The sequence below is a fragment of the Leguminivora glycinivorella genome, chromosome 12, assembly GCF_023078275.1.
Source record: "Leguminivora glycinivorella isolate SPB_JAAS2020 chromosome 12, LegGlyc_1.1, whole genome shotgun sequence".
NCBI classification, from domain to species: Eukaryota; Metazoa; Arthropoda; class Insecta; order Lepidoptera; family Tortricidae; genus Leguminivora; species Leguminivora glycinivorella.
In genome coordinates this window covers 15,964,523-15,985,575 of record NC_062982.1, presented here as the reverse complement: position 1 = coordinate 15,985,575, position 21,053 = coordinate 15,964,523, and the positions used below count along the sequence as shown (strand labels likewise).

The following is a 21,053-nucleotide window of genomic DNA, read 5'->3' as shown; positions in this document are numbered from 1 at the left end:
GTCACGCCCTCGCCAGACAAAGAATGAAGAACTTTGGAGCAGGCTACCTGGCACCGAAGGACTTCAGAGAGCTACCCATGAGCCTCATCATCCGATACGTGGAGATGGTCGAGAAGCTCCTGAATAGCTGAAGGATCTTAGGATCGTAGGGGGTAATTGCACAAAAGATCCCGATGGGTCGAAGTGTATCCGTAAGGGCCCCCGCAGATTTAAGATAAGATAAGATAAGATAGTACAACAGATTATAGGCTTTAGACTGATAACGATTTCTTCTCTATTAGGTTGGGTATGTTTTTATATAACCAGTTTAATTAGTTAAACATTTATTTATAAAATGGTATCTGGTAAAATTTTGATGAAATCAATCGTGACATTGTACGTAACAAACCGTAAGTTTTTGAAAGCTCTAAAAGCTGTCAAATTTGAATTTTGAATATTGCCATTTGTGAATAAGTAGTGATTCGAAATTCGATTTCAGTTATACATTCCAATGAATATTTTATTTGAAAAATATGCAATTTATCAATAAATATTAAATAAAAATTGATATGTCAACAGTTACATGATAATGAATTAGAATTAAAATGAATTATTATTATTTTTATAAAATTAAAAATTGATTTTTAATTACAAACATTAACGAAGAAAGGGTCAAAAACCAGAGTGGTTTTTGAACGGTTTCGTAACAAGGTCATAGTGCTTTTACACGCTAACTTCCACATTAATGTTCTCAGGGCGAGAAAGGTGACGCTGGACCTCGTGGACGCAGAGGCAGACCCGGTACGAGCGGCCCGCGCGGCTTGCAAGGAATACAAGGATTGCCGGGCCCTCCGGGCAGACCGGGTGATAAGGGCGACACTGGCTTCCCTGGATGGGTGGTTCGTATTACCATTCATAATTTTGCTTTACTATTGACAAAGAGGATCGAGTATTATAGAGATGTACTGTCGAAGTCAAATGTGTAATTACAGTGCGTAGACTGCCATCTCTTGACACAGGCTTAAAACTTTTAAACCTCACCGATGTAGGGAACAAATCAAATTATTTTATTAAATATTTTTTGATTTGTTGTTTAAGTAGTAACACTACTATTTATATAAATTATAAACTCACCTCACCTTTTTGAACCTCAGTCTTGACAATTTGGACCATATTCTTAGCTTGATATGTTTTAAAATGTCAAATATTAATATTAGCGCCATCTAGCTGAGCGTACCCCAAAGGTGTAATGCCATCTAGGCCACCGTACCTTTTTCTGTATGGTACCGAGGTACGTTTTTTTATTAGACTTTATCTTTCTTTACGGAGTTATATATGTCTTTGCTATTAATAATTGACCTTGTGGGACCTTGAGATCGAGGAAAAGTGACGTTGAACCTTGAGGACTCAGAGGTAGACCGGGTGCTAGCGTTTCACGCGGCATGTAAGGAATACAAGGATTGCCGGGCCCTCCGGGCAGACCGGGCGATAAAGGCGACCTGGGTTGCATGTATGAGTGGTTTGTATTACCTGTTTTACCTTTTGCTTAGACTGCGAATTACTGATGCAGAGGTTAGAAAAGATGAGCTATTAACCTTGTTCCTCCTAAAATACCTCGCTTTAAAGTTAGAGATGAGTTTGGCATTTTGTATTTATACATTTTTTTTTTTAAATCAACTTTTCAATAAAGTCTGTCTACTGTTTGTAGAAATAAAGACTAACCTTGGCTTTATGAAATCAAGAAGCTTGATGAAATCAAGCCATATTTAACTTTTTTTTATCTGACATTTAACGATAAGAGAGTAGTCAATTAAAAAAATAATTGCATATTGAAAGCGAGTCTCTGAATGAAATTTTTAGCTCATAAATTAAAACATGTTTCTTTCTGTTTTGCTACTAGGATGGCCAGGTAAATAGTACACTCAATGTAATACTATGCAAATACAAACGACGTTTATATATTACGAATTGAAACAATTATCGTTTCTTTTAGGGCAGACCCGGGTCTTCCGGAAAACCTGGATTACCTGGCCCTGTCGGACCAAAAGGAGACAAGGGCGAACCGGGTGAAAGCCTCCTGGATATATCTACGGTAAGCGCGAAATATAAAACTTAGACAAAAAACATGTATTTACGAGTATGACTAGTTATGATCGCAATGTAAAGAATCGACCATACCGTAAATGGACGCAACGATGCAACTTGTTCCTTGCGAAGGCTTTGTCTAATCGCAATAATTCGCCTTCTGCACATTTACTATGAACGGTTAATTCTGTTCGATTTGATGGATCGCCAATGGACGCAATTTCATAGTAAATGTACCTATAGAAGACAAATTATTGCGATTCAATTCGACGAACCTAGAGGACGCCAGCCTTAATGCGTCCCGTTCGATGCGATATTGTCATAGGTACGATGTACTTCAACGGCTATTAAAAAATAATGTCATGCATATTTCAACCATACACTTTGTGGCGCATGTTTTCCGGGTAAGCAGAAACCACGGATATTGGATATCCTGATACACTTCTTTCGTTTCCTTCACTCTCATATCATCCCTCATATCATACACCTCCTTACCATACCTCTTACACCCAGTTTAAGTTTCATGCATAGAAAAAAAATAGTCTTACTAAAACTGGATAGGTATTAATATTGTTTAATTAAAAACCTTTTTTTCACATTCAGTCATGAAGATGTTTCCAATATGTTTATAGTTCTCTGCATTATTATTAAAATGTCTCGAATTTATCACCAACACGTCACAAAACCGCATAGTCTAAATCGATTATCCATCATACATAATTGATATTTATGATAAGATAGTAAGTATTAAATCATCCGATATCTCTCAATACATCCGCTACTTAATCCGCTTTTTCAATTTGACGGGTAAACCTCCTACAAAACCCTCGGCAACAATCGCAGTAGGTTCCGGTTGTGGGTTCCTTACTGAGCAGGCCGCGGGTTCCACTGAGAACTTCTGTAGAATTGCTGCCACGCCGGCCATAGCTTGCATTTGGCCCAAACGGGCTCCTGCAATGGATAAAAATAAAAAAATACTTTTTTTTTGGGCCTGTAGATGTTTCTTTCACACTATCCACGATATCGGATGTCGGAAGGATTTTTCCAAGATGGCGCCTGTATTGTATGGGATATCGGACATCCGCCGGATCGTAGATGTTACATTGATAATAAAGAGATATGCGATAAATGCTAACTCAAGAGCATCTGATCTGAAGCTAAAAAGTAAAAACAATTTAATCTAAATTGTTCATTTTACGATTTGAAAAACAAAAAACAATTGCCGTACGTTCAATAAAATAAGACACTGTTGTAAACAGACTTTGTTGACTTCTTATGTACCGAAGACAGAATTCAAATACAAGTAGGTACAGTAGGCTGCAAAAGTGCATGGCGAATTTATCAATGAATTCATTCATAATTTCTCCATGCAATTTTGCAGCTGACTGTACACACCTGTGTTTTATACTTCAAGCGGTCAACAGTGCATTTTTGTGTGACAGTGCATTAACTTCCAAACTAGAATGATTTTAACATTTTTTTGTATAATAACACATACACACATAACATAAACATATATGTCTTTATTCCCAACAGAGGTATGCAAATCACATGAAACTGCTCAAGTTCCAGTTTTAGCAATTAAGGAGTTGAAAGTTAACGAAATTGTGATATTGCTTTGACATGTTGCTAGCCCGCAAAACAATTGAACCCATATCCCACAGCCGACTTCTATGACACCCACGAGAGGAAAGGGATGGTGAAATGTTTAACCCGTCACCACACGGAGAGACTATTGTAAATATAATACATACATCGTCTCTTTTATTTAATTAATAATAATCTCTCAAATCTAGTTTTCTCTCCTAAATAATTCAGTTCTTAGAGCGGCTATAGATATATCTATGGGGTCATAATATGCCGCATAGAGATATCTATATGCCGCATGAAGCATAATAAAACCCTTCATTATGTGCTATTATTACACCTATTACGACAACATAACTATAATAACAACCAATAACTGGCTGCGAAAACAGATATCGCAAGTACATCTACCGGTTTTATTATATTTTAAATACATACCAACACACGCTCTTGGTCCTTCTCCAAATGGCATATAAATATATTTCCTGTTCTGTTTATTTTCTGGATTGAATCTCTCAGGATTGAATTTTTCTGGTTCATCGAAATATTTTTCATCGTTATGAATTGCTTGCGTTGGTATCATTATTTTTACACCTTCGTCAATCGTTATGTCAATCTCTGGTATCGTATATTTAGGAGATTTGCACTCTCTATATATAAATGCTACAGGAGGATACATCCTCATTCCTTCATTAAAAGCCATTTCTAAATACGTCATTTCTTTCACAGCGTCATATGTTATTTTATTATTGTGTTTTAACAGCATTCTATCAATTTCTTCCTGTGCTTTCACTTGACAATCAGGATTAAATGCCAATTGATGTAAAAGATAACTAGATGCACTAGAAGACGTCTCAAACCCTGCGCCAAAGAAAACAAATACTTGTGCCACCATAAGTTCTATATCTAGTGCCCGATTAATTATTATAGGAGTACCGTCTTCATTTTTTTTCTCTATAGACTCTCCAACCATATCACCTTGTTCCTTGAGCTCAAGCAATAAGTCTATGAAATCATTTCTGCCTGATGGTTTATAATTTTTCTCTTTTAAAACTGACAAAACTAAGTGACGCATGGATTCCTCGATTTCAGGTGCTAGCAAGTGTACATTATTGCATAATTCGGGAAACATGAACTTACACGCGCCTCTAAGCGCGTCTCTTGGGGTTCTCTGGAATATTCTCTTACCAAGTTTTCGAAACTCAGAATTTTCTGAACTCAGCGAATCCATGTTAATTCCAAATCCACACGCTCCTATGAAATCGGTGGTATATCTTGCCATGAGTTCCCGCAAATCGTAGGAATCCAAATGAGTTACCTCTTCAGCTAATTGTTGTAACTTTTCCGCTCTTTCAGTAATAAGTGGAAACATAGCCTTCAATTTGCCCGTGCTAAATGCTGGCGTAAACCTTTGTCGCAGCAACCGCCACAAATCTCCGTCCACAAAGAACAAGTTTTTCATAAGGGGTTCTGTCACTATTTTATCTGGATGTAATCCTCTTCCGTAAAAGTGCTCAAAATCGGTGCTAATTATCCTTTTAGCAATTTCTGGATCCCGTATAACCAGCTCCGGTGTTGAGCTTCTGTAGTAACCGATGACTTTCTCATTGGGATACTTCCTGTACAATTCTGTTGCTGTCATAGCTAGACTTGAACGCTGCACAAATTGACGAAAATTATTCCCGTAAAACGCATAGGGTTTATCATGTTTCACTCCCCGATTTTTCCAGTAGTTGAATGTCCGGGTTCCATATAAATATAGAGCAACAAAAAACACTATTGAAACCACTATTATCGTGAGCATGTTTGCTAATCACAATTAACTTCAATAACACGACTGCCCAAACCAAAACATTACTCAACACTGAGCAACGCGCGTTGAAGTTTAAAGATAAGTTAAGAGTAAATGATAATTAATATAATATATGTAAACAACACGACTACGGCACACGCGTTATTGAAATCAATGTTATTTATTATATAAGTCATTATCAGTACCATTATAATTATGTATGCTGGTAACCCAAATGCGTATTCGATTTTAATGTATATTAGATATCATGTTGATTTTTATCGATTTTTGTTATGGAAAATATTAGCATAATCAAAGTACTTAATTACTATGAAATTGAATAGTTCATGTTTACGTTGTAGTGAATTTAAATTCAGATCAATTATTATTACTTTTTCTGAATTTCATTCAAACTACGCTTACTTTCAGCAGTAAAACATTGTTATAAATACAACAGAAAACAATTGTACCTAATTGTATGATTTTTTTTATAAAAAAATATGATGAATAATACATATTACCTACCTACTCATTTTTTCTACTTACAAAACCGGTTTTTAATCGGTCTCATACTTAAAATCCGCACAATATTTATTTTTTCGGACATGCAGCCACTGAACTCTAAAGGTCGTTTAAAATTGGTCCTTCAAATAAATTTAGATACTGTTATTGTCATTAGATTACTAAGAAATATCTGTTTATTTAGCTCAAAGGTGAAAAAGGCGATCGAGGTTATGACGGCGTGCCAGGTGCTCCAGGTGTTATGGGCCCACCTGGTCCCCCAGGCCCCAAGTCCGACCCTGTCCAATACATTCCCGGGCCTCCAGGGCCCCCGGGACCCCCAGGACCTCCCGGTGTCTCCATTATCGGACCTAAAGGAGAACCAGGCATGAGCGTTTATGAAGAACATCCTGTACATGGAAATACGAAGTTTTTTGGACGGCCGCGTAAGTAATTCAATTTCTTAAAATTAATATGTTCAAGAATGCTTACATTTTGAACAATTTCAAAGGACAATTGAATAGTACAAGTTTATGCTTATTTAAGTATTTACATAACTAGTTAAAATAGCCATATTAGAAAATGCAACTTAAAATAGAAGCAGTAAGTAGGTCTAGGTAGGTAATAGGTACCTACATAAACATAATACGTATACATACATTATAATAACAGAGGCTCCGTACCATTTAGGGAAGCAATAATTTATGATGAATTCTACTTAATAGGCAATTCGGTAATAAATTCTAGGAACCAGATATCGTTATATTTGTGTCGTATTGGGGCATTTTCGCGAAAAAAGATTCAAAACCTTTTTTTTTTTTTAAATAGGTAAATTGAATGTTTTTCCTATTCAGAATCACGAGCCCTTTCAATCCTACTAGGTAAAAAAAAGGAAAATTTTTATTTAATTTTTCCACTTTGTTACCATTTTTCAAACACTTTTTACCGCGGTTGCAAAGTGGAAAATACCAATGCAAAAAAATTGAAAATTTGGGACTATTTGTTGTCTCCTGTTTTTTGCCCTACATCGAAAGGGCTCGTGATTCGGAGTAGATAAACAATAAATTTACATAAGAAAAAATATTTTGGTGGTTGTTCTCGCGAAAATGCCCATTGGAGTTTGGACAGCAGGTCAGTTATTTAGGCAATTATTAAGTCAATTTGTTTAATATTAACTTTATGATGAATTCTACTTAATAGCAATAAATACTAGGAACCAGATATCGTATTATTTATGTCGTATTGGAGTTTGGACTGCAGGTCAGTTATTTAGGTAATTATTAAGTCCATTTGCTTAATATTATTAACTCATCATAGCCTAGCGGTATATGGCACCCAATTCTGTATGGCCAAGTAAAAATCTTATCAATATAGTTGAAACATAATAATTATATCCTCTGACCCAAATTTAGATTTCAAAAGTTGTTATGGCTTGGATATTATTTTGAAACGACCTTAACCTGGAAGCTCGCTCACGCCGATTTATTCGTTTAAAAAAAATTGGAAATTAGGTATAAGTACCTGAGATGAGCGTCAATCCCCATTTTCGACAAAAGCGATCGTTAAAATCGGATATAAATCATTAGAATGGTTAGATACGTTACAAGTTGAAACACAGGTGAATTGATAATTAGGTTTTTAGATAAGTCTTATCACACCACGTAATAAATAGTGTTTTAACGTTTTATTTTTTGTTATAATAATTATCCTCGTCCTCACACGAAGCTGAGTAAGACAAGCCAGTTAATGTGTCGATTTTATTTGTGTTTAAAAAAAAGACCCGTTGTTTCGTATATTCGTAGTGAGAAGTGTCTTAAGAACACTCGAGAAACTCACTACGTACCTAGGTGGATCAATCGAGAGGCAGAATTTCTGGACGTGATGTACGAATGTACTTATCTGCCTAATGCTCCGTGAGCTTTGTCTACCATAATAGACAGCTTGGGCTCATTAAGGTTTTAAACCGCCGTAGTCCCATATAAGACATAATTAGTTGCAAATACAGCTCATTTCGGCGAAGTTTAAAAAATAAGACCAATTTTTGTATAACTTCGTACTTTTGGTGGCGACACGAGCACGCTCAATGAAACATTCTAAGCGGCTGAAATAGTCATTATTATGTACGTTATAAGTTGTTTGTTTTTTTCTGTAGTAAACGTAAGTAATGTTGATCTTACTAACAATTTATTGTAATATTCACGCCGCTCTCAGCTGTCAAAGCTAGTGCTCTTGACGAGCTCAAGGCTTTAAGGGAGTTAAAAGACCTTAAGGAAAAAGATCGACACAAAGACGGTACGTAACCAATGAACGTAAAATTCGTAGCTCGCTATATATCGCCACTCGTCTCGTCTTTCCTCTTTTCCGCACTTGTATCGTAATGTACTATTTTTTATGCTATATAAAGTTCTGCCTTTTTTTAAGTAAATCTAGATCTCATCTTATTACCTTATTTTGGTTTTAATTTGTGCATTCTGAGTCTGCTCAATCCAAGGAGTTGTGGAAAATTTTTGGGTACCGCAAAGATACTTAGTCCCAAAGTTTGTTTGGTCTGGGTTGTCATGTCTTATAAACTGTATACTTAGTTATCCCAAAGAATTTCTTTATAATTATTTATTGCTTTCTTGTAGCTCAACCCGTGTATGGCGCCAGCAGTCAAAGAACAGAAGAAGCTAATACAGCTCCAACTATGCCTGGTGCTGCAGTTTTCCAGACTACAGAAGAAATGATGAGGGTATGTAAACCTTCGAACAATAATATATTATCTAAGTATGTAGTAATGTTGAATAAAATTTAAGTTATAGCCGTCTGCTAAGAGATACCTGCTAAGCTAATGATCCTGAGTTCGAATCCCGTAAAAGCATTCATTTGTGTGATGAGTCATGGATGTTTACTAAGTATTTGTATATTATTATCAGTAATTTCTGGGATCTCTATATATATTCTAAGATGTAAAAAAAAAGTAAGAACTGATAAATATTTGATATCTTTTGAACTACGGACTAAACTGATAAGATATAAAACGATAATAAACCCAGTGAATGCATTACTAATTTACGTGGTGTAATTAAAGTATAATCCAAGATAATATTGTCACTAGTAAACATTATCGAGGCATAAGCACTAAAGCCTGAGACTTGGTATAAATTAAAATTAATCAAATTGCAATAGGTATCTAAAACTAGTTTTTTTTTCTTCCTTAATTATTTATACTTATTTTATACCGCACGGTAGCAAACAAGCATACGGCTTGCCTGCTAGTAAGATATCGTATTATGAAAGCCTGCAAAATCTGTACACTTCTTACATACGTACTTATAAAAGTGAGTTTAGCTCGTAATATAAGTATAAATAAATATCTATTATAGGACATTCTTTCGCAGATTGATTAAGCCCCAAGATGAGTTCTATAAGATTTGGTTTGTGGGTACCCAAACAACGATCTACCTATCTATATGATATACAAATACTTATATGTCTACATAGAAAACATCTATGACTCAGAAAAAATGTTGATCATCACACAAATAAGTGTTCGAAGCAGGCCGGGTCACTAACCACCTAGGCCAGAACGGGCGTTATTTTGGTTGATAAGTACGAGTTGGTTCGACATTCGAAAGGCCGGCAACGCACCTCCAACACCTCTGGTGTTTCGGGTGTCCATGGGCGGCGGTGATCGCTTACCATCAGGCGACCTGTCTGCTCGTTTGCCTCCTATCCCATAAAAAAAAAACTATAAATTGCCTGTTAAAGCATTCAAATGTTATAAATTGTAAAAAACGTCGTTAATGTTGTTTAAGCTTCTTGTTTTTGTTGTCTGCTTGTGAGGATAAAGAAAAATACGAAAATAATATTACTTTAAATACATTAATAATACAAAAAAATTTTTATTTTTTTAAATGCAGTTGGCATCAGCAAGTCCTGTGGGTGCTCTAGCTTACGTTACTGAGGAGCAAGCCCTGTTCGTTAAGGTGAATTCTGGATGGCAATACGTACTTGTAAGTATTTTTTTAAATAAATTATCATAATTTGTAATAAACTCAATACATTTTATTGTGTCGTTACTCTGTACCTAATAAAGTCTGGTACTTTATTTAATTTATTAACTTTTAAGAAAGCTGAGTGTGATCGGAATCAAGATTTGATCACGACATTTATTGATATGTGGCGTTCTGTGCCAAAATAGTCACATTTTGTCATAATTTCAGATAAAGACAACTCGTATAAATTTTGCACTAATAAGAACAAACCCTTATGTATGATAGAACCATCATAAAGTCTATATAGTTAATTATAAAAACGTATTCCTATCTAAACATGGCTAATGCACACATCAGACATCATTCGTCCACATACATAAATCGTCTTATTCATGCCGGCGGCTATATTTCCTAGCTCATATAACCCGGCAACCTTCAAATTTATGGTGAACAGGCATCTTCTAGGTGAGCTCACTCCATCGTAGGCCACGTCGTCGCCTTAAACTAGTGACCAAGAGTAAGCCCATTTCTAAATTTAAAAAAAGTGAAGACGCATGCTTCAACTCTGTCATATAGGTTAGATTTGAGACACGCGTCAGCGTGTACAAAACGCGCGCGTGTTTGTATATAATTTTAGTCTGAGTAGTTTAGTGTTGGAAAAATCATTGGTCTAACTACAAAAACCAGCCGGCGTATTATGCTTCCAATTTTATCACTTATCCACGTGAATAAAGTATCCGTCACGCTTTTGTCAAGTATGTCAGAGTGAGAGTGACAGATGTCTTATCCACGTGGATAAGTGTTAAAATTGGAAGCATGATACGCTGGCAGGAAGTAAACAGTTGGGAGCGTTTGTATGGAGAAATGAGGGGTCCTGTTTCGCCTTAGTACCAGGGGCGGCTCACTCCGCGATCCTATCGCCGCGCTACAAGTATATCCTGGCGGCCGCGAGTTCGCGGCCTACTCAGGGGTGGCGCACATTCTCACGGAATGCACGTTCGCACTTTCTATTGTTACTTTACGTCGCGAGGTTTTTTAAGCGATGTCCGCGGGTGGAATGGCTAATAATACTTAATTAAATAGACACATTGAATAAAATAAATACCAAAAGACATTCTTATACAGATCTACTACTGATTAAGTCCCACGGAAAAGTTCAATAAGGCTTGTGATGTTGAAACCTTGAACAAAAATATATAAATACAGCGTATATACCTAGAAAGTACTCAAGACTTGAATATAATAATATAACATTTAATGTGAGTATTAATTCATTTGGATCCATTGGTAACCCTATCACCGGACGCCGCGCACGTGCGGCTCGTTTCTTTGTAAGAATGTTGTAGGTATTTAAAAAGGCGGCATTTCGGAAACATCAAAGCAGTGGGCCTTCTGTATTTGTACTATTATATATTCTGTGTTAGTACTTACTCTTTTAATTGTGTTCTAGCTCGGATCTCTCGTAACGCAGTCACCACAGGCCCCAGCGACCCCTGCGCCTGCGCCTCTGCCCATGCCGGCTGCTAGCTTGGTGCATGAAATGCCACTGTCGAACTCGATACACAGTGAATCTGATGTTTCTGATGGACCCAGAGTGAGTACCCGTAGCGATTATCGTGTAGCCAGGGGCGGCTCACTCCGCGATTCTATCACCGCGCTACAAGTACATGTCAGCGGCCGCGAGTTCGCGGCCCATTCATTGGCGACGACCTTCGCGCGGCGCAATAAAATTCAATGTTGGCTGCTCGCTTGCGGTCCGTTTGTTAACGTAGGTAAGAATTTAGTATGGCGGCATTTTGTGAACATCAAAGGAGTGAGCCTTCTGTACTTGTACTATTATATATTATGGTGTAGCTCTTGTTTATTATCAAAACTCATAAACGCAAGTGACTACAGTGGCCGAGCTGTCTCCAATGCCGGTCAGCGGCGGCGTACCTGATTTTTTTAGTGTTCACGGTATGAAAATGAAGTTTCGCATAGTCCGCGCTGTAGGGTATGTGCATGAGAGTCTTGTTCCCTAGATATATCGACTCTGAAATAGGAAAGGGCTGCCCACTAAAACCACACTAGCATTACGTGTGATGTGTCATTTGGAAACATCGTGAAATCCTCATAGAAATTCCACCACATTCTCACCACGTAAAGGCGGCACGGTAGGTACTTGGGTCATTTTTTTTTAAAGTTGTCCACCCCACTTGTTTTGTAACATGGGTATTTTTTACGCGATTCATACTCAGAATCGCGAGGTCTTTCGATCCTGATAGGAGAAAAAAAATTACCCAAGATTTCCATACATTTTTCAGACCTTTTCGTTAGATCTATCCATTCCATTTTTGAATTCGTTACGTTAATTCGCTCAAAGGTTGACTGGAAGAGATCCCATTAAGGGATAAGTCCGCCTACATTGTATATTACTGACTCTGTAACTGTGTCTCTTTTGTTTCCTTTATGTACAATAAAGCTTATACATACATACATACATACATACAAAATGTTTGAAAAAATGGTAACAAAAAAAACCTTGGGACCCTTTTTTTATTATATTAGGATTGAAAGAGCTCGCGATTCTGAGTGGAAATCACATTTAAATTTCCAAATCCAAAAAAAAGTGGGGTGGACAACTTTGAAAAAAATGGCCCACTTCATGAAGTAATAATAAAAGTAGTAATAATAAAGTACTAATAAAATAATTCAATTATATTTTTTCTCTTTGCCAATAGCTTCGGATGGCAGCCTTGAGTGAGCCCATGTCTGGTAACATGCACGGCGTGCGTCGAGCAGACTATTCCTGCTACAGGCAAGCGCGGCGGGCCGGGCTAAGAGGGACCTTCAGAGCCTTCCTCACTAGCAGGTACGATGCGACTGACTTTGCGTCCTGGCCCCCCCCCTGACGACCGGCTACCTATGCGTAGAAGATAGGCCCCAAATGTTGACTTTTGAAACCCAGTCATCAGGAGGTATAGACTGGACTTACGTGGCGGCGCAGTAACCGGCATTAAAAGCCATTTTCATTTCATTTGCGCGGTCAAATATGTGAATAACTTTGACTTGCCGCCCCTCCGCTTTCCGTGAACTTGTCTTTGGTATTTATGATATTTATTAGTGTCCAAAGAGCGTCCAGAAGAACAAAGCACCTACTTCTGGCGCTGTTTTCTTATGTTCAGAAACTCTTCTGGCCTAAATCTACTACATCCTTAGCTACACTAATAAAGCTTGCGTACCTACACTGCAATATTGTATTGTGCCAACGTCTCACAACTTTTTTTTCTAACAGATCGACAAACTTAGACGCTACAGTCCGCTTCGCCGACCACCATCTGCCAGTGGTGAACACCCGTGGTGACGTCATCTTCAAATCCTTTTCAAGCATCTTTGACGGGAACGGCGGCATCATGGCTGGCGCTTCCAGGATATACAGCTTCGATGGGAAAAATCTGATGACGGATCCACATTGGTAAATACATGTATTACCATTTTAGATGCTGTTACAGTTTTTTCTGTGAATCTATTTTGCACAACAAGCAATAAAGTACTTTGTGTTTTTTTTTTATTTATTCTAAATGCACATTTTATTTCAAGTGATCTTAATTGTTATCCAAAACTAAGTATTCATTTAATCGCTATCAAAACTTTAACCAATGTGATTGGATTGCAACAAAGATAATTTGAACCTAGGTAACTTTCAAATTGTTAACGATACGTGGCGTATTATTATAGTCTTCTATTTCTATCATTTAGACCGTATTATTACGAGTGAGTCAGTTGCGTTTCGGTCGCTACGTAGTTTATACTACTGGCACCTTGGGTACAGTCGAGTTCATACATTTTTTTACCTTATTGCAATGAGTTAGGGTGAAGAAATGTATATAATATATTTATGAACTCGACTGTACAAATCTTGTAATGGTCTGGGGGCCAATTTTTGAGTCTCACGCGTTCGAATTCAGAAAATTGTCACTTAAAATAATAAGCAAGTCACCGTTTTCAACCGGTATTTTAGTGACAAAATCCGTAAGTATGCGAGATTCAAAAATTGCCCCCCTGGTCGATGATATAATTCTAACGTATACTTTAAACAATGCGTTTGCTATTTTTTGCTCTTTTATGTTTATTTTTGTACAATAAAGGGTTTTACTTCTACTTACCATTTCCAGGCCGCACAAGATAATTTGGCATGGCTCACACGCGAGCGGCGAAAGAGCGTTGGACGCGTTCTGTGAAGAATGGTCCTCTCATGACCCTCATAGGTCCGGCTTGGCTGCGTCTCTGTATTCCCATAAGCTGCTATCTCAAGAGAGGTAAGCGAATAACTGAAAAGAGTTTATTTATACTATAGTGATATATGAAATGAACATACGAGCCACCTGGTGGTATGCGACTGTAACCTACGGACTTGCTACTGTTTTTAAACCCCGACGCAAAAACGACGGGGTGTTTTAAGTTTGACGTGTCTGTTTGTCTGTCTGTCTGTTTGTGTGTGTGTCTGTCTGTGGCATCGTAGCTCCCCTTGTAACAAAATCTTATAATTCAGCTCCCGTAACACGTGTATCATATGTGAGTGTGTTTAGTAAAACGTCCCACTTTGTCGGTTACCATTACGGCGAGATTTTTGTATCTTTATATGAATAAACTGACAAAGTGGCTTTAAAGTAATCGACGAAGTGGAACGTTTTCCCGAGCACATTCACATATAAATTTGTTTTGGTTTGTTTCAGGTACTCCTGTAATAACCACTTCATAGTCCTTTGTGTGGAAGTGTCATCGAAAACTATGCGTAATAAAAGAGAAGCACCCAGGTAAGCTATCTTTTTATATAAAGTAATTTCATACTGAAAACATGACGTTTTCTCATCTCTCAATCTCCAGACCCAGATATATCGTCTATCTCTGCGATAAACTCACATTAATAAAAGAATATCTTGGGAACCTTAATATACAGACGAAGTAGGTACAACCCAAGTACAATTTGTGTCAATATCAATACACTATAGTACATATAATCACTATCGACCCTAACAGGTTGTAGTATCAGTTATTTTATACGTTGCAAATGTTGCGAATCTAAAATTAAATAAATTAATTAATTAATTATGTAAATATGTTCATGTAAATAAGAATTATAGTAGAAATTAAATGTAGCTGATATTGCCATTTGTGACATTTTGCGGACAGGGAAAGATTTTCATTTTGCATCCTAATAAAAAATAGTAGTGTCAAGTTAGATAACTAAAGTTATCGACATTTTCTTCTTTTTCCTCTATGTTCTGAGTTAGCGAACTTTCTCATTTATACCTAACATATTGTGTTTGCAGGTTCAATATGACCAACCTGTTAGACGACGAAGATTACCTCTATAACGCGGAAGAATACCAGCAGCTGCTAAACGAAATATTTGCTCAACCTTTCAGAGAAAACTAGGCTGCATTTATATTTTCACACCGAGACGTTGCCTGAGTTTTCAGGCTAAATCATACCCTCCGGCCCAGACGTCAAGCGGATTTTACAACGAAGAAATGGCTGGCGTATTTGATACAATGAGATTATATGAATCAAGTGGTCTAACTTGTACGTATGAGATTCCTATTAAATTAAGCTTATCATGCAACTAGCTTATATTAGGTAGGCGTAGTTCTGTCGACACATTGTTAGTGTTGTTGCTGTCTGTACATCCTTTTTTATACTTATATAGTGTAGGTATGATATAATAGCATACATGCGTATCATGCTTTTGGTCTTTCAAGTCTTTGTTATTGTCGAAAGTCGATGAATCTGCAATATATTTTTCATTTCGTTTATTTATTTAAAGTAGGTATAAGAAACGCAATGTAACTTAGGCATAAAGACATTTTTAATGTTTAGCGGCCCGATTCGATCCTTACGTCGTTGTCAAGAATTAGCCTTAGGTACAAAATGGATCGGATTATATCATACTAAATAACATTTGACAATTTTATATCAAATAGTTATCTTATATAGCTACAGCAAATATTTGGATCGGGTCATAGATACATTGCTTAATATCCTTCGTAAGGGGGTTTAATATTGCATACTTATTTAAAAATTGCAAATAAATGTGAGTGTGTTTAGTAAAACGTCCCACTTTGTCGGTTACCATTAAGGCGAGATTTACTTGTATCTTTTTATGAATAAACTGACAAAGCGGCTTTAGAGCAATCGACAAAGTGGGGCGTTTTCCCGTGCACATTCACAAATAAGCAAAATATAACAAATTACAAATGCGATTGAAAATAAGACTGTACATACTTTATATTATATGATTATTTTACGATTAAGTCATTTTTACGGTAAAATTACGTCCAAGGTATTACGTGTTAAAATAATTTATCAAATGTAACTTCATAATTATATAAATTATTAATTAAAATCCAAAGATTGTGTTTTGTATATTTCCAATAAAAAAAAAACATTTGTTAATTTTATTGTAAATGCCATAATAAGTTTAGTAAATATTTAAATGATTATGAGGTGCTTAGTACATATTTCAAATGATACTACGCGATTAGATTTCATATCTTTTCATCTTGTCGACAGTCACCTAGCGTGATAATAACACCGCGGCACTATAACCGACTGCCTTTACTGTCATTTCAGTAGTAGCGATGTGCCGTTTCCGATATTTTCCCGAGAACAGAAATTTCCGGAAACATTATCTTGGGAGGTAATGGCATAGTAAAAGAAATAAGACAAATACCATATAAACGTGTACGCAAATAATTTGTAACTTTAACGTTAATATTAAAGAAATATAATAGGTATCATAATTTATTAAAGACCAATCTAAAGAGAAAAACCTCACAAAACTTCATAAACACGTTATTTGAAGCAAAGGATATAAACTAAAGGAAAGAAAGTATGTTATTTCCTAGTAAGAAACAATGATCTTAAGAAAGTTGGACATTTACTGTATTTACTGGACATTTCATTGGAACGGAATTCTAAGAAACAAGAATATTCTCATCGGCACATTACTACATATCAGATACATTTTTAATGGCTTGACAACGTCCTGTACTCTGTACCTAAAGCGGTTTCTAAAATGACATCTATTCTGACCTTTCAAGTGTTCGTCCCGATTTCCCTATATATATATATGGCTACGCAAGCAATTTTCTTAAATTCATCTCGGGTCTTTTTCGTTTTATGACAATTTCTTAAATTTGTCCCATTTTTCATTCATCACTTTCGTAAGCAGTCATTTTCTTCTTTAATCATTTTTGTTATACTTGTTTTATCTCGTATTAAGTGAACTGTAAAATTCTTTGTGAGATTAAATGATCTTAAACCTTAAACCTTTTTAACCTTTCTTATTCTGAATTATTCGATATTCATTGAATCGTCTTTTGTCTTATTGTTTCTTGAACTGCGACTATGAAAAGCAACAAATACAGCGTTCATGAAAATGCGAAAGAAAAAAGGCAAACAACAAATATTATCAAAAACTTACTATAGTGACGAATACAGAATGTGACAAATTGAAGAATTTGACAAAAACAAATGTGACGATGCACGGCGATACCATTGTTTATATAACATAAATCTATTATTTCGTGATTGTAGTAAACGTAGATAATCTTGCGAAGTCATGGCATGTCGTCTAGATGTAATCGTAATATTTTAGTGCCATGCCATAGATAAAAGCTTGTAGCTTTTATGACAAAAAGACGTACAACGTTAAGTCATGCTTGTAATTTTAAATAGTACAGTCAGCATTAAAAAGACCGAATAAAAAAAACATTTTTTTTTTTTCAAATTTGTCCACCAAACTTTTTTTGTATTTTTTACGCGATTGATATTCGCGAGAATCGCGAGGTCTTTCGATCCTGATAGAAGAAAAAAAATGTCCCAAGATTTCAATACATTTTTCAAACCTTCCATTCCGTTACCGCCATACAAGATGTATGAAAAAATGGTGACGGAATGGGAAAAAACCTTGGGACACTTTTTTTCTCCTATTAGGATTGATAGGGCTCGCGATTCTGAGTGGAAACCACATAAAAATTTCCAAATCTAAAAAAAAGTGGGGGGACAACTTTGCTAAAAATGACCCAAATAATGCTTCAGATGTTAGGTAACTAACATTCTGCGGCTGCTGAAACAAAAGAGATATGTGGCTATACAAATTAATTAAACTTTTATATTTTTGAGCGCGAACTGTACAATTGTACATTTATTAATATGTATTATTTATGAACTCAGATACTTTTAGTTCGTTGTTTCATCTGCTACTATTGATGCTGACTGTACCCTTTTGAAACTAGTAATATTTTAGGTAAATATTGAAATGGTTAGTTGGAACCAACTTCAAAAGGTATCAGTTTTTTATTCAAGTTAGTTTAGGATTTATTATTAATTTTAATATCCATACCTATAATTTACCTACTAGTCGAAATATACATTACGAGGTTTTATTATTGTATATAACTGTGAGTTAATTGTTATTCCTTAAAATAATGTAGGTATGCTAATGTATTGTTAGATTACATAGGACAATATTTATTCAAATTGGTATTTCGTAGTTGATTGTTAGGCAACAATGAGATTTTTTATTAAAAGTTTTTTACTATTTGGCGATTTTGGACTTCGGCCATAATAAATCGAATCTATGTCATTTATTGCAAGTGATTATATAAAAATACTTTAATATGATTATGACTTAATAATTATGTTCATATTACTGCATGCTTATTGCACCTACATATTTCTCTGAAACATGCCATGTTATGAAATTTTACTGATGGCCAATTTCACCTAGCTTTTGAAGCAAAACTTAAAATGCATCATATAGACAAAGAGGATTGAGTATTATAGAGAGTTACTGTCAAAGTAAGATGTGTAATCACAGTGCATAGACTGCCATCTCTCGACACAAGCTTAAAACTTTTGAACCTCAGTTTTGACAATTTGGCCTATATTGTTAGATGTGTTAAAATGTAAAATATTAATATTAGCGCCATCTAGCCGAGCGTTCCCCAAAGGTGTAACGCCACCTAGGCCAGCGTACCTTTTTCTCTAGGACTTTGAGGAACGTTTTTTTCTTAGACTTTATCCGTCTTTACGGAGTTACATATGTCTTTGATATAGATAAAACCTATAAATGTGAATATAATAAATAAAAACAAAAAGTTATAAGTATATGTATTAACAGAAATATTGATGTAAAAACACCTAGATGATATTACCACGCAAAATTATATTGCGCTGTAATTTGTTTACTTTTTACATACCACGAGCATTTAATTTGTATTTAAATATTTTTAGCAAATGTGCTTTTTATATTGAGAGAAAATTTTGTGTAACATACAAACGTCTGTGTGTATGCAATGCAAATAGTTATAAATCAAATAAATGTTTTCACTACCTTAAAAGACTTTCATTCAATAATCGAATAAGTTATTTAAACTCAGGTATTTGTACAATGTTTAAAACAACAATTTCAAAAATAAATATATGTGAGGTTGGTATGTCAATAAAAATTGCGAACGATGTAAACAAACCATGAATAAAATATACTTTTCACCACACCAACTGGTAAAGATCAATTTTGCTATTCGAAAACGGATAGCAAAATTGCATTTTATCCACAAGAGTTTAAAGTAATTTCATACAAATTTTAACTTGATGTCTTAAGCCGGATGTTATATTAGATTTTCACTATAAATGATGACTTTAAATCATAATTGTTTAATAAATTTATTATGGATTTGATTTAACTTGCTGTTTTAAAGTTAGTATTTTATACGTGTTGGTTTGGTCAAAAAAATTGTGTTTCACTCGGTAGCAAAGTTTGTATAACCTTAATGCCTTGAAACCCTCGCAAAGTTCAAAATTCCACTTCTCGAACAATATTGAATATTGTAATCTTTCGCTTGCTCGGGTATTAATATTGGCACGTGCGGTTAAACAACAGCTTTGCCTCCTTGTAAAACAAATAACTATTAACACTTTATTATTTTCGCCTGTGTGGTGACGGGTTAAGAATTTCACCACCCCCTTTCTTCCCGTGGGTGTCGTAGAAGGCGACTGTGGGATATGGCTTAAATTGTGGCGTAGGCGAGAGGCTGGCAACCTGTCACTGCAATGCCACAGTTTCGTTTTCTTTCAACCCCTTATTTGCCAAGAGTGGCACTGAAACTTGAGTAGTTTCATGTGCTCTGCCTACCCCTTCATGGGATACAGGCGTGATTGTATGTATGTATGTATGTACTTTATTATTTTAATGATACGATCGATACGATCATGATGTGGTAAAAATTGAATCATGGAATTAGCCTACTATTTGATGAAGTAAAATGTAACATGAGGTTTGTTTACATTGTCAGCAAATTCTATTAATGGCAAATTTACTCGTGCCTACGGCTGGCAGGTTAATTGATTCCTAGCTCGGACTCCTTATTCTGACAAAACAGCTCCAAAAGAGCTTTACTACATTGAATTTTCTCCGCACATAAGTAAGAGAACGGTACTGATCTAGAACTGACAGATTATTACTTAAGGCTAATATTATTATAATTTAACCCAGGTAGTTGTCATCTGTCAAACATATAAAAAGGCTCCAGTTCTTAAATTGAATGATTATAGTATGAATTTTCTGAGATGCACAAAATTTTAATTTTTTGCTTTTGAACCTAGTTAATCTGTTAAACAAAGGCCTTTGTTTCTATTGTTTTCCCTCAATGGCTGGTTAGCTCCCGTTTAAACGGCACGTGCTATAGTCTCAGTGTAGTTAAAAAGCAACTATCATGATAGCAATAAGGTTCAAATCCATGGCAAAAGCCCTTTCGGAGATAACACGTTTTGTCATCTTCAAAAAAAGTTACCTGCACACTGCAAACTGTTTAATAACTTTGTTTAACAGATTAGGGCAAAACCGAAAAGTTCATCTCAGAAAATTCATACTATACTATTGTTTTCCCTCAATGGCTGTTAAAAAATAATATAATAGTTTATATAACAACGAAATTTTGGTGTCCCTATCGCCCACTCTTCTATGTAGGTATATAAAATTTTATAGCAGTTATTCTTCTATATATTACTCACCATCCTTGATAATCTTGAGAATAGCCTCAATTTGGAACCAATGACCTTTTTTATTTGCCTCAATCCATATACTT

The 21,053-nt window shown here is 35.6% G+C and overlaps 2 protein-coding genes across 2 annotated transcripts in view; one reads left to right on the top strand and one right to left on the bottom strand.

The window, feature by feature from the left end:
* LOC125232107 (collagen alpha-1(IX) chain-like) overlaps positions 1–17,710 on the top strand; it is a 256,174-nt gene extending 238,464 nt beyond the window's left edge. Inside the window, 12 exon segments of the mRNA XM_048137722.1 lie at positions 735–878; positions 1,973–2,071; positions 6,150–6,390; positions 8,156–8,236; positions 8,572–8,675; positions 9,847–9,939; positions 11,372–11,515; positions 12,642–12,772; positions 13,196–13,375; positions 14,076–14,219; positions 14,637–14,717; positions 15,234–17,710. Of these exon segments, the coding sequence (XP_047993679.1) occupies positions 735–878; positions 1,973–2,071; positions 6,150–6,390; positions 8,156–8,236; positions 8,572–8,675; positions 9,847–9,939; positions 11,372–11,515; positions 12,642–12,772; positions 13,196–13,375; positions 14,076–14,219; positions 14,637–14,717; positions 15,234–15,339 (1,548 nt within the window). The 3' untranslated portion in view covers positions 15,340–17,710.
* On the bottom strand, positions 2,625–5,567 carry LOC125232105 (cytochrome P450 6B5-like). The gene is made up of 2 exons (XM_048137720.1): positions 4,090–5,567; positions 2,625–3,015 (listed from the first exon to the last, which is right to left on the bottom strand). The coding sequence occupies exons 1-2, from the start codon at positions 5,453–5,455 to the stop codon at positions 2,843–2,845; spliced, it is 1,539 nt and encodes a 512-aa protein (XP_047993677.1). The 5' UTR covers positions 5,456–5,567; the 3' UTR covers positions 2,625–2,842.
* Positions 17,711–21,053: the final 3,343 nt, after the last annotated feature.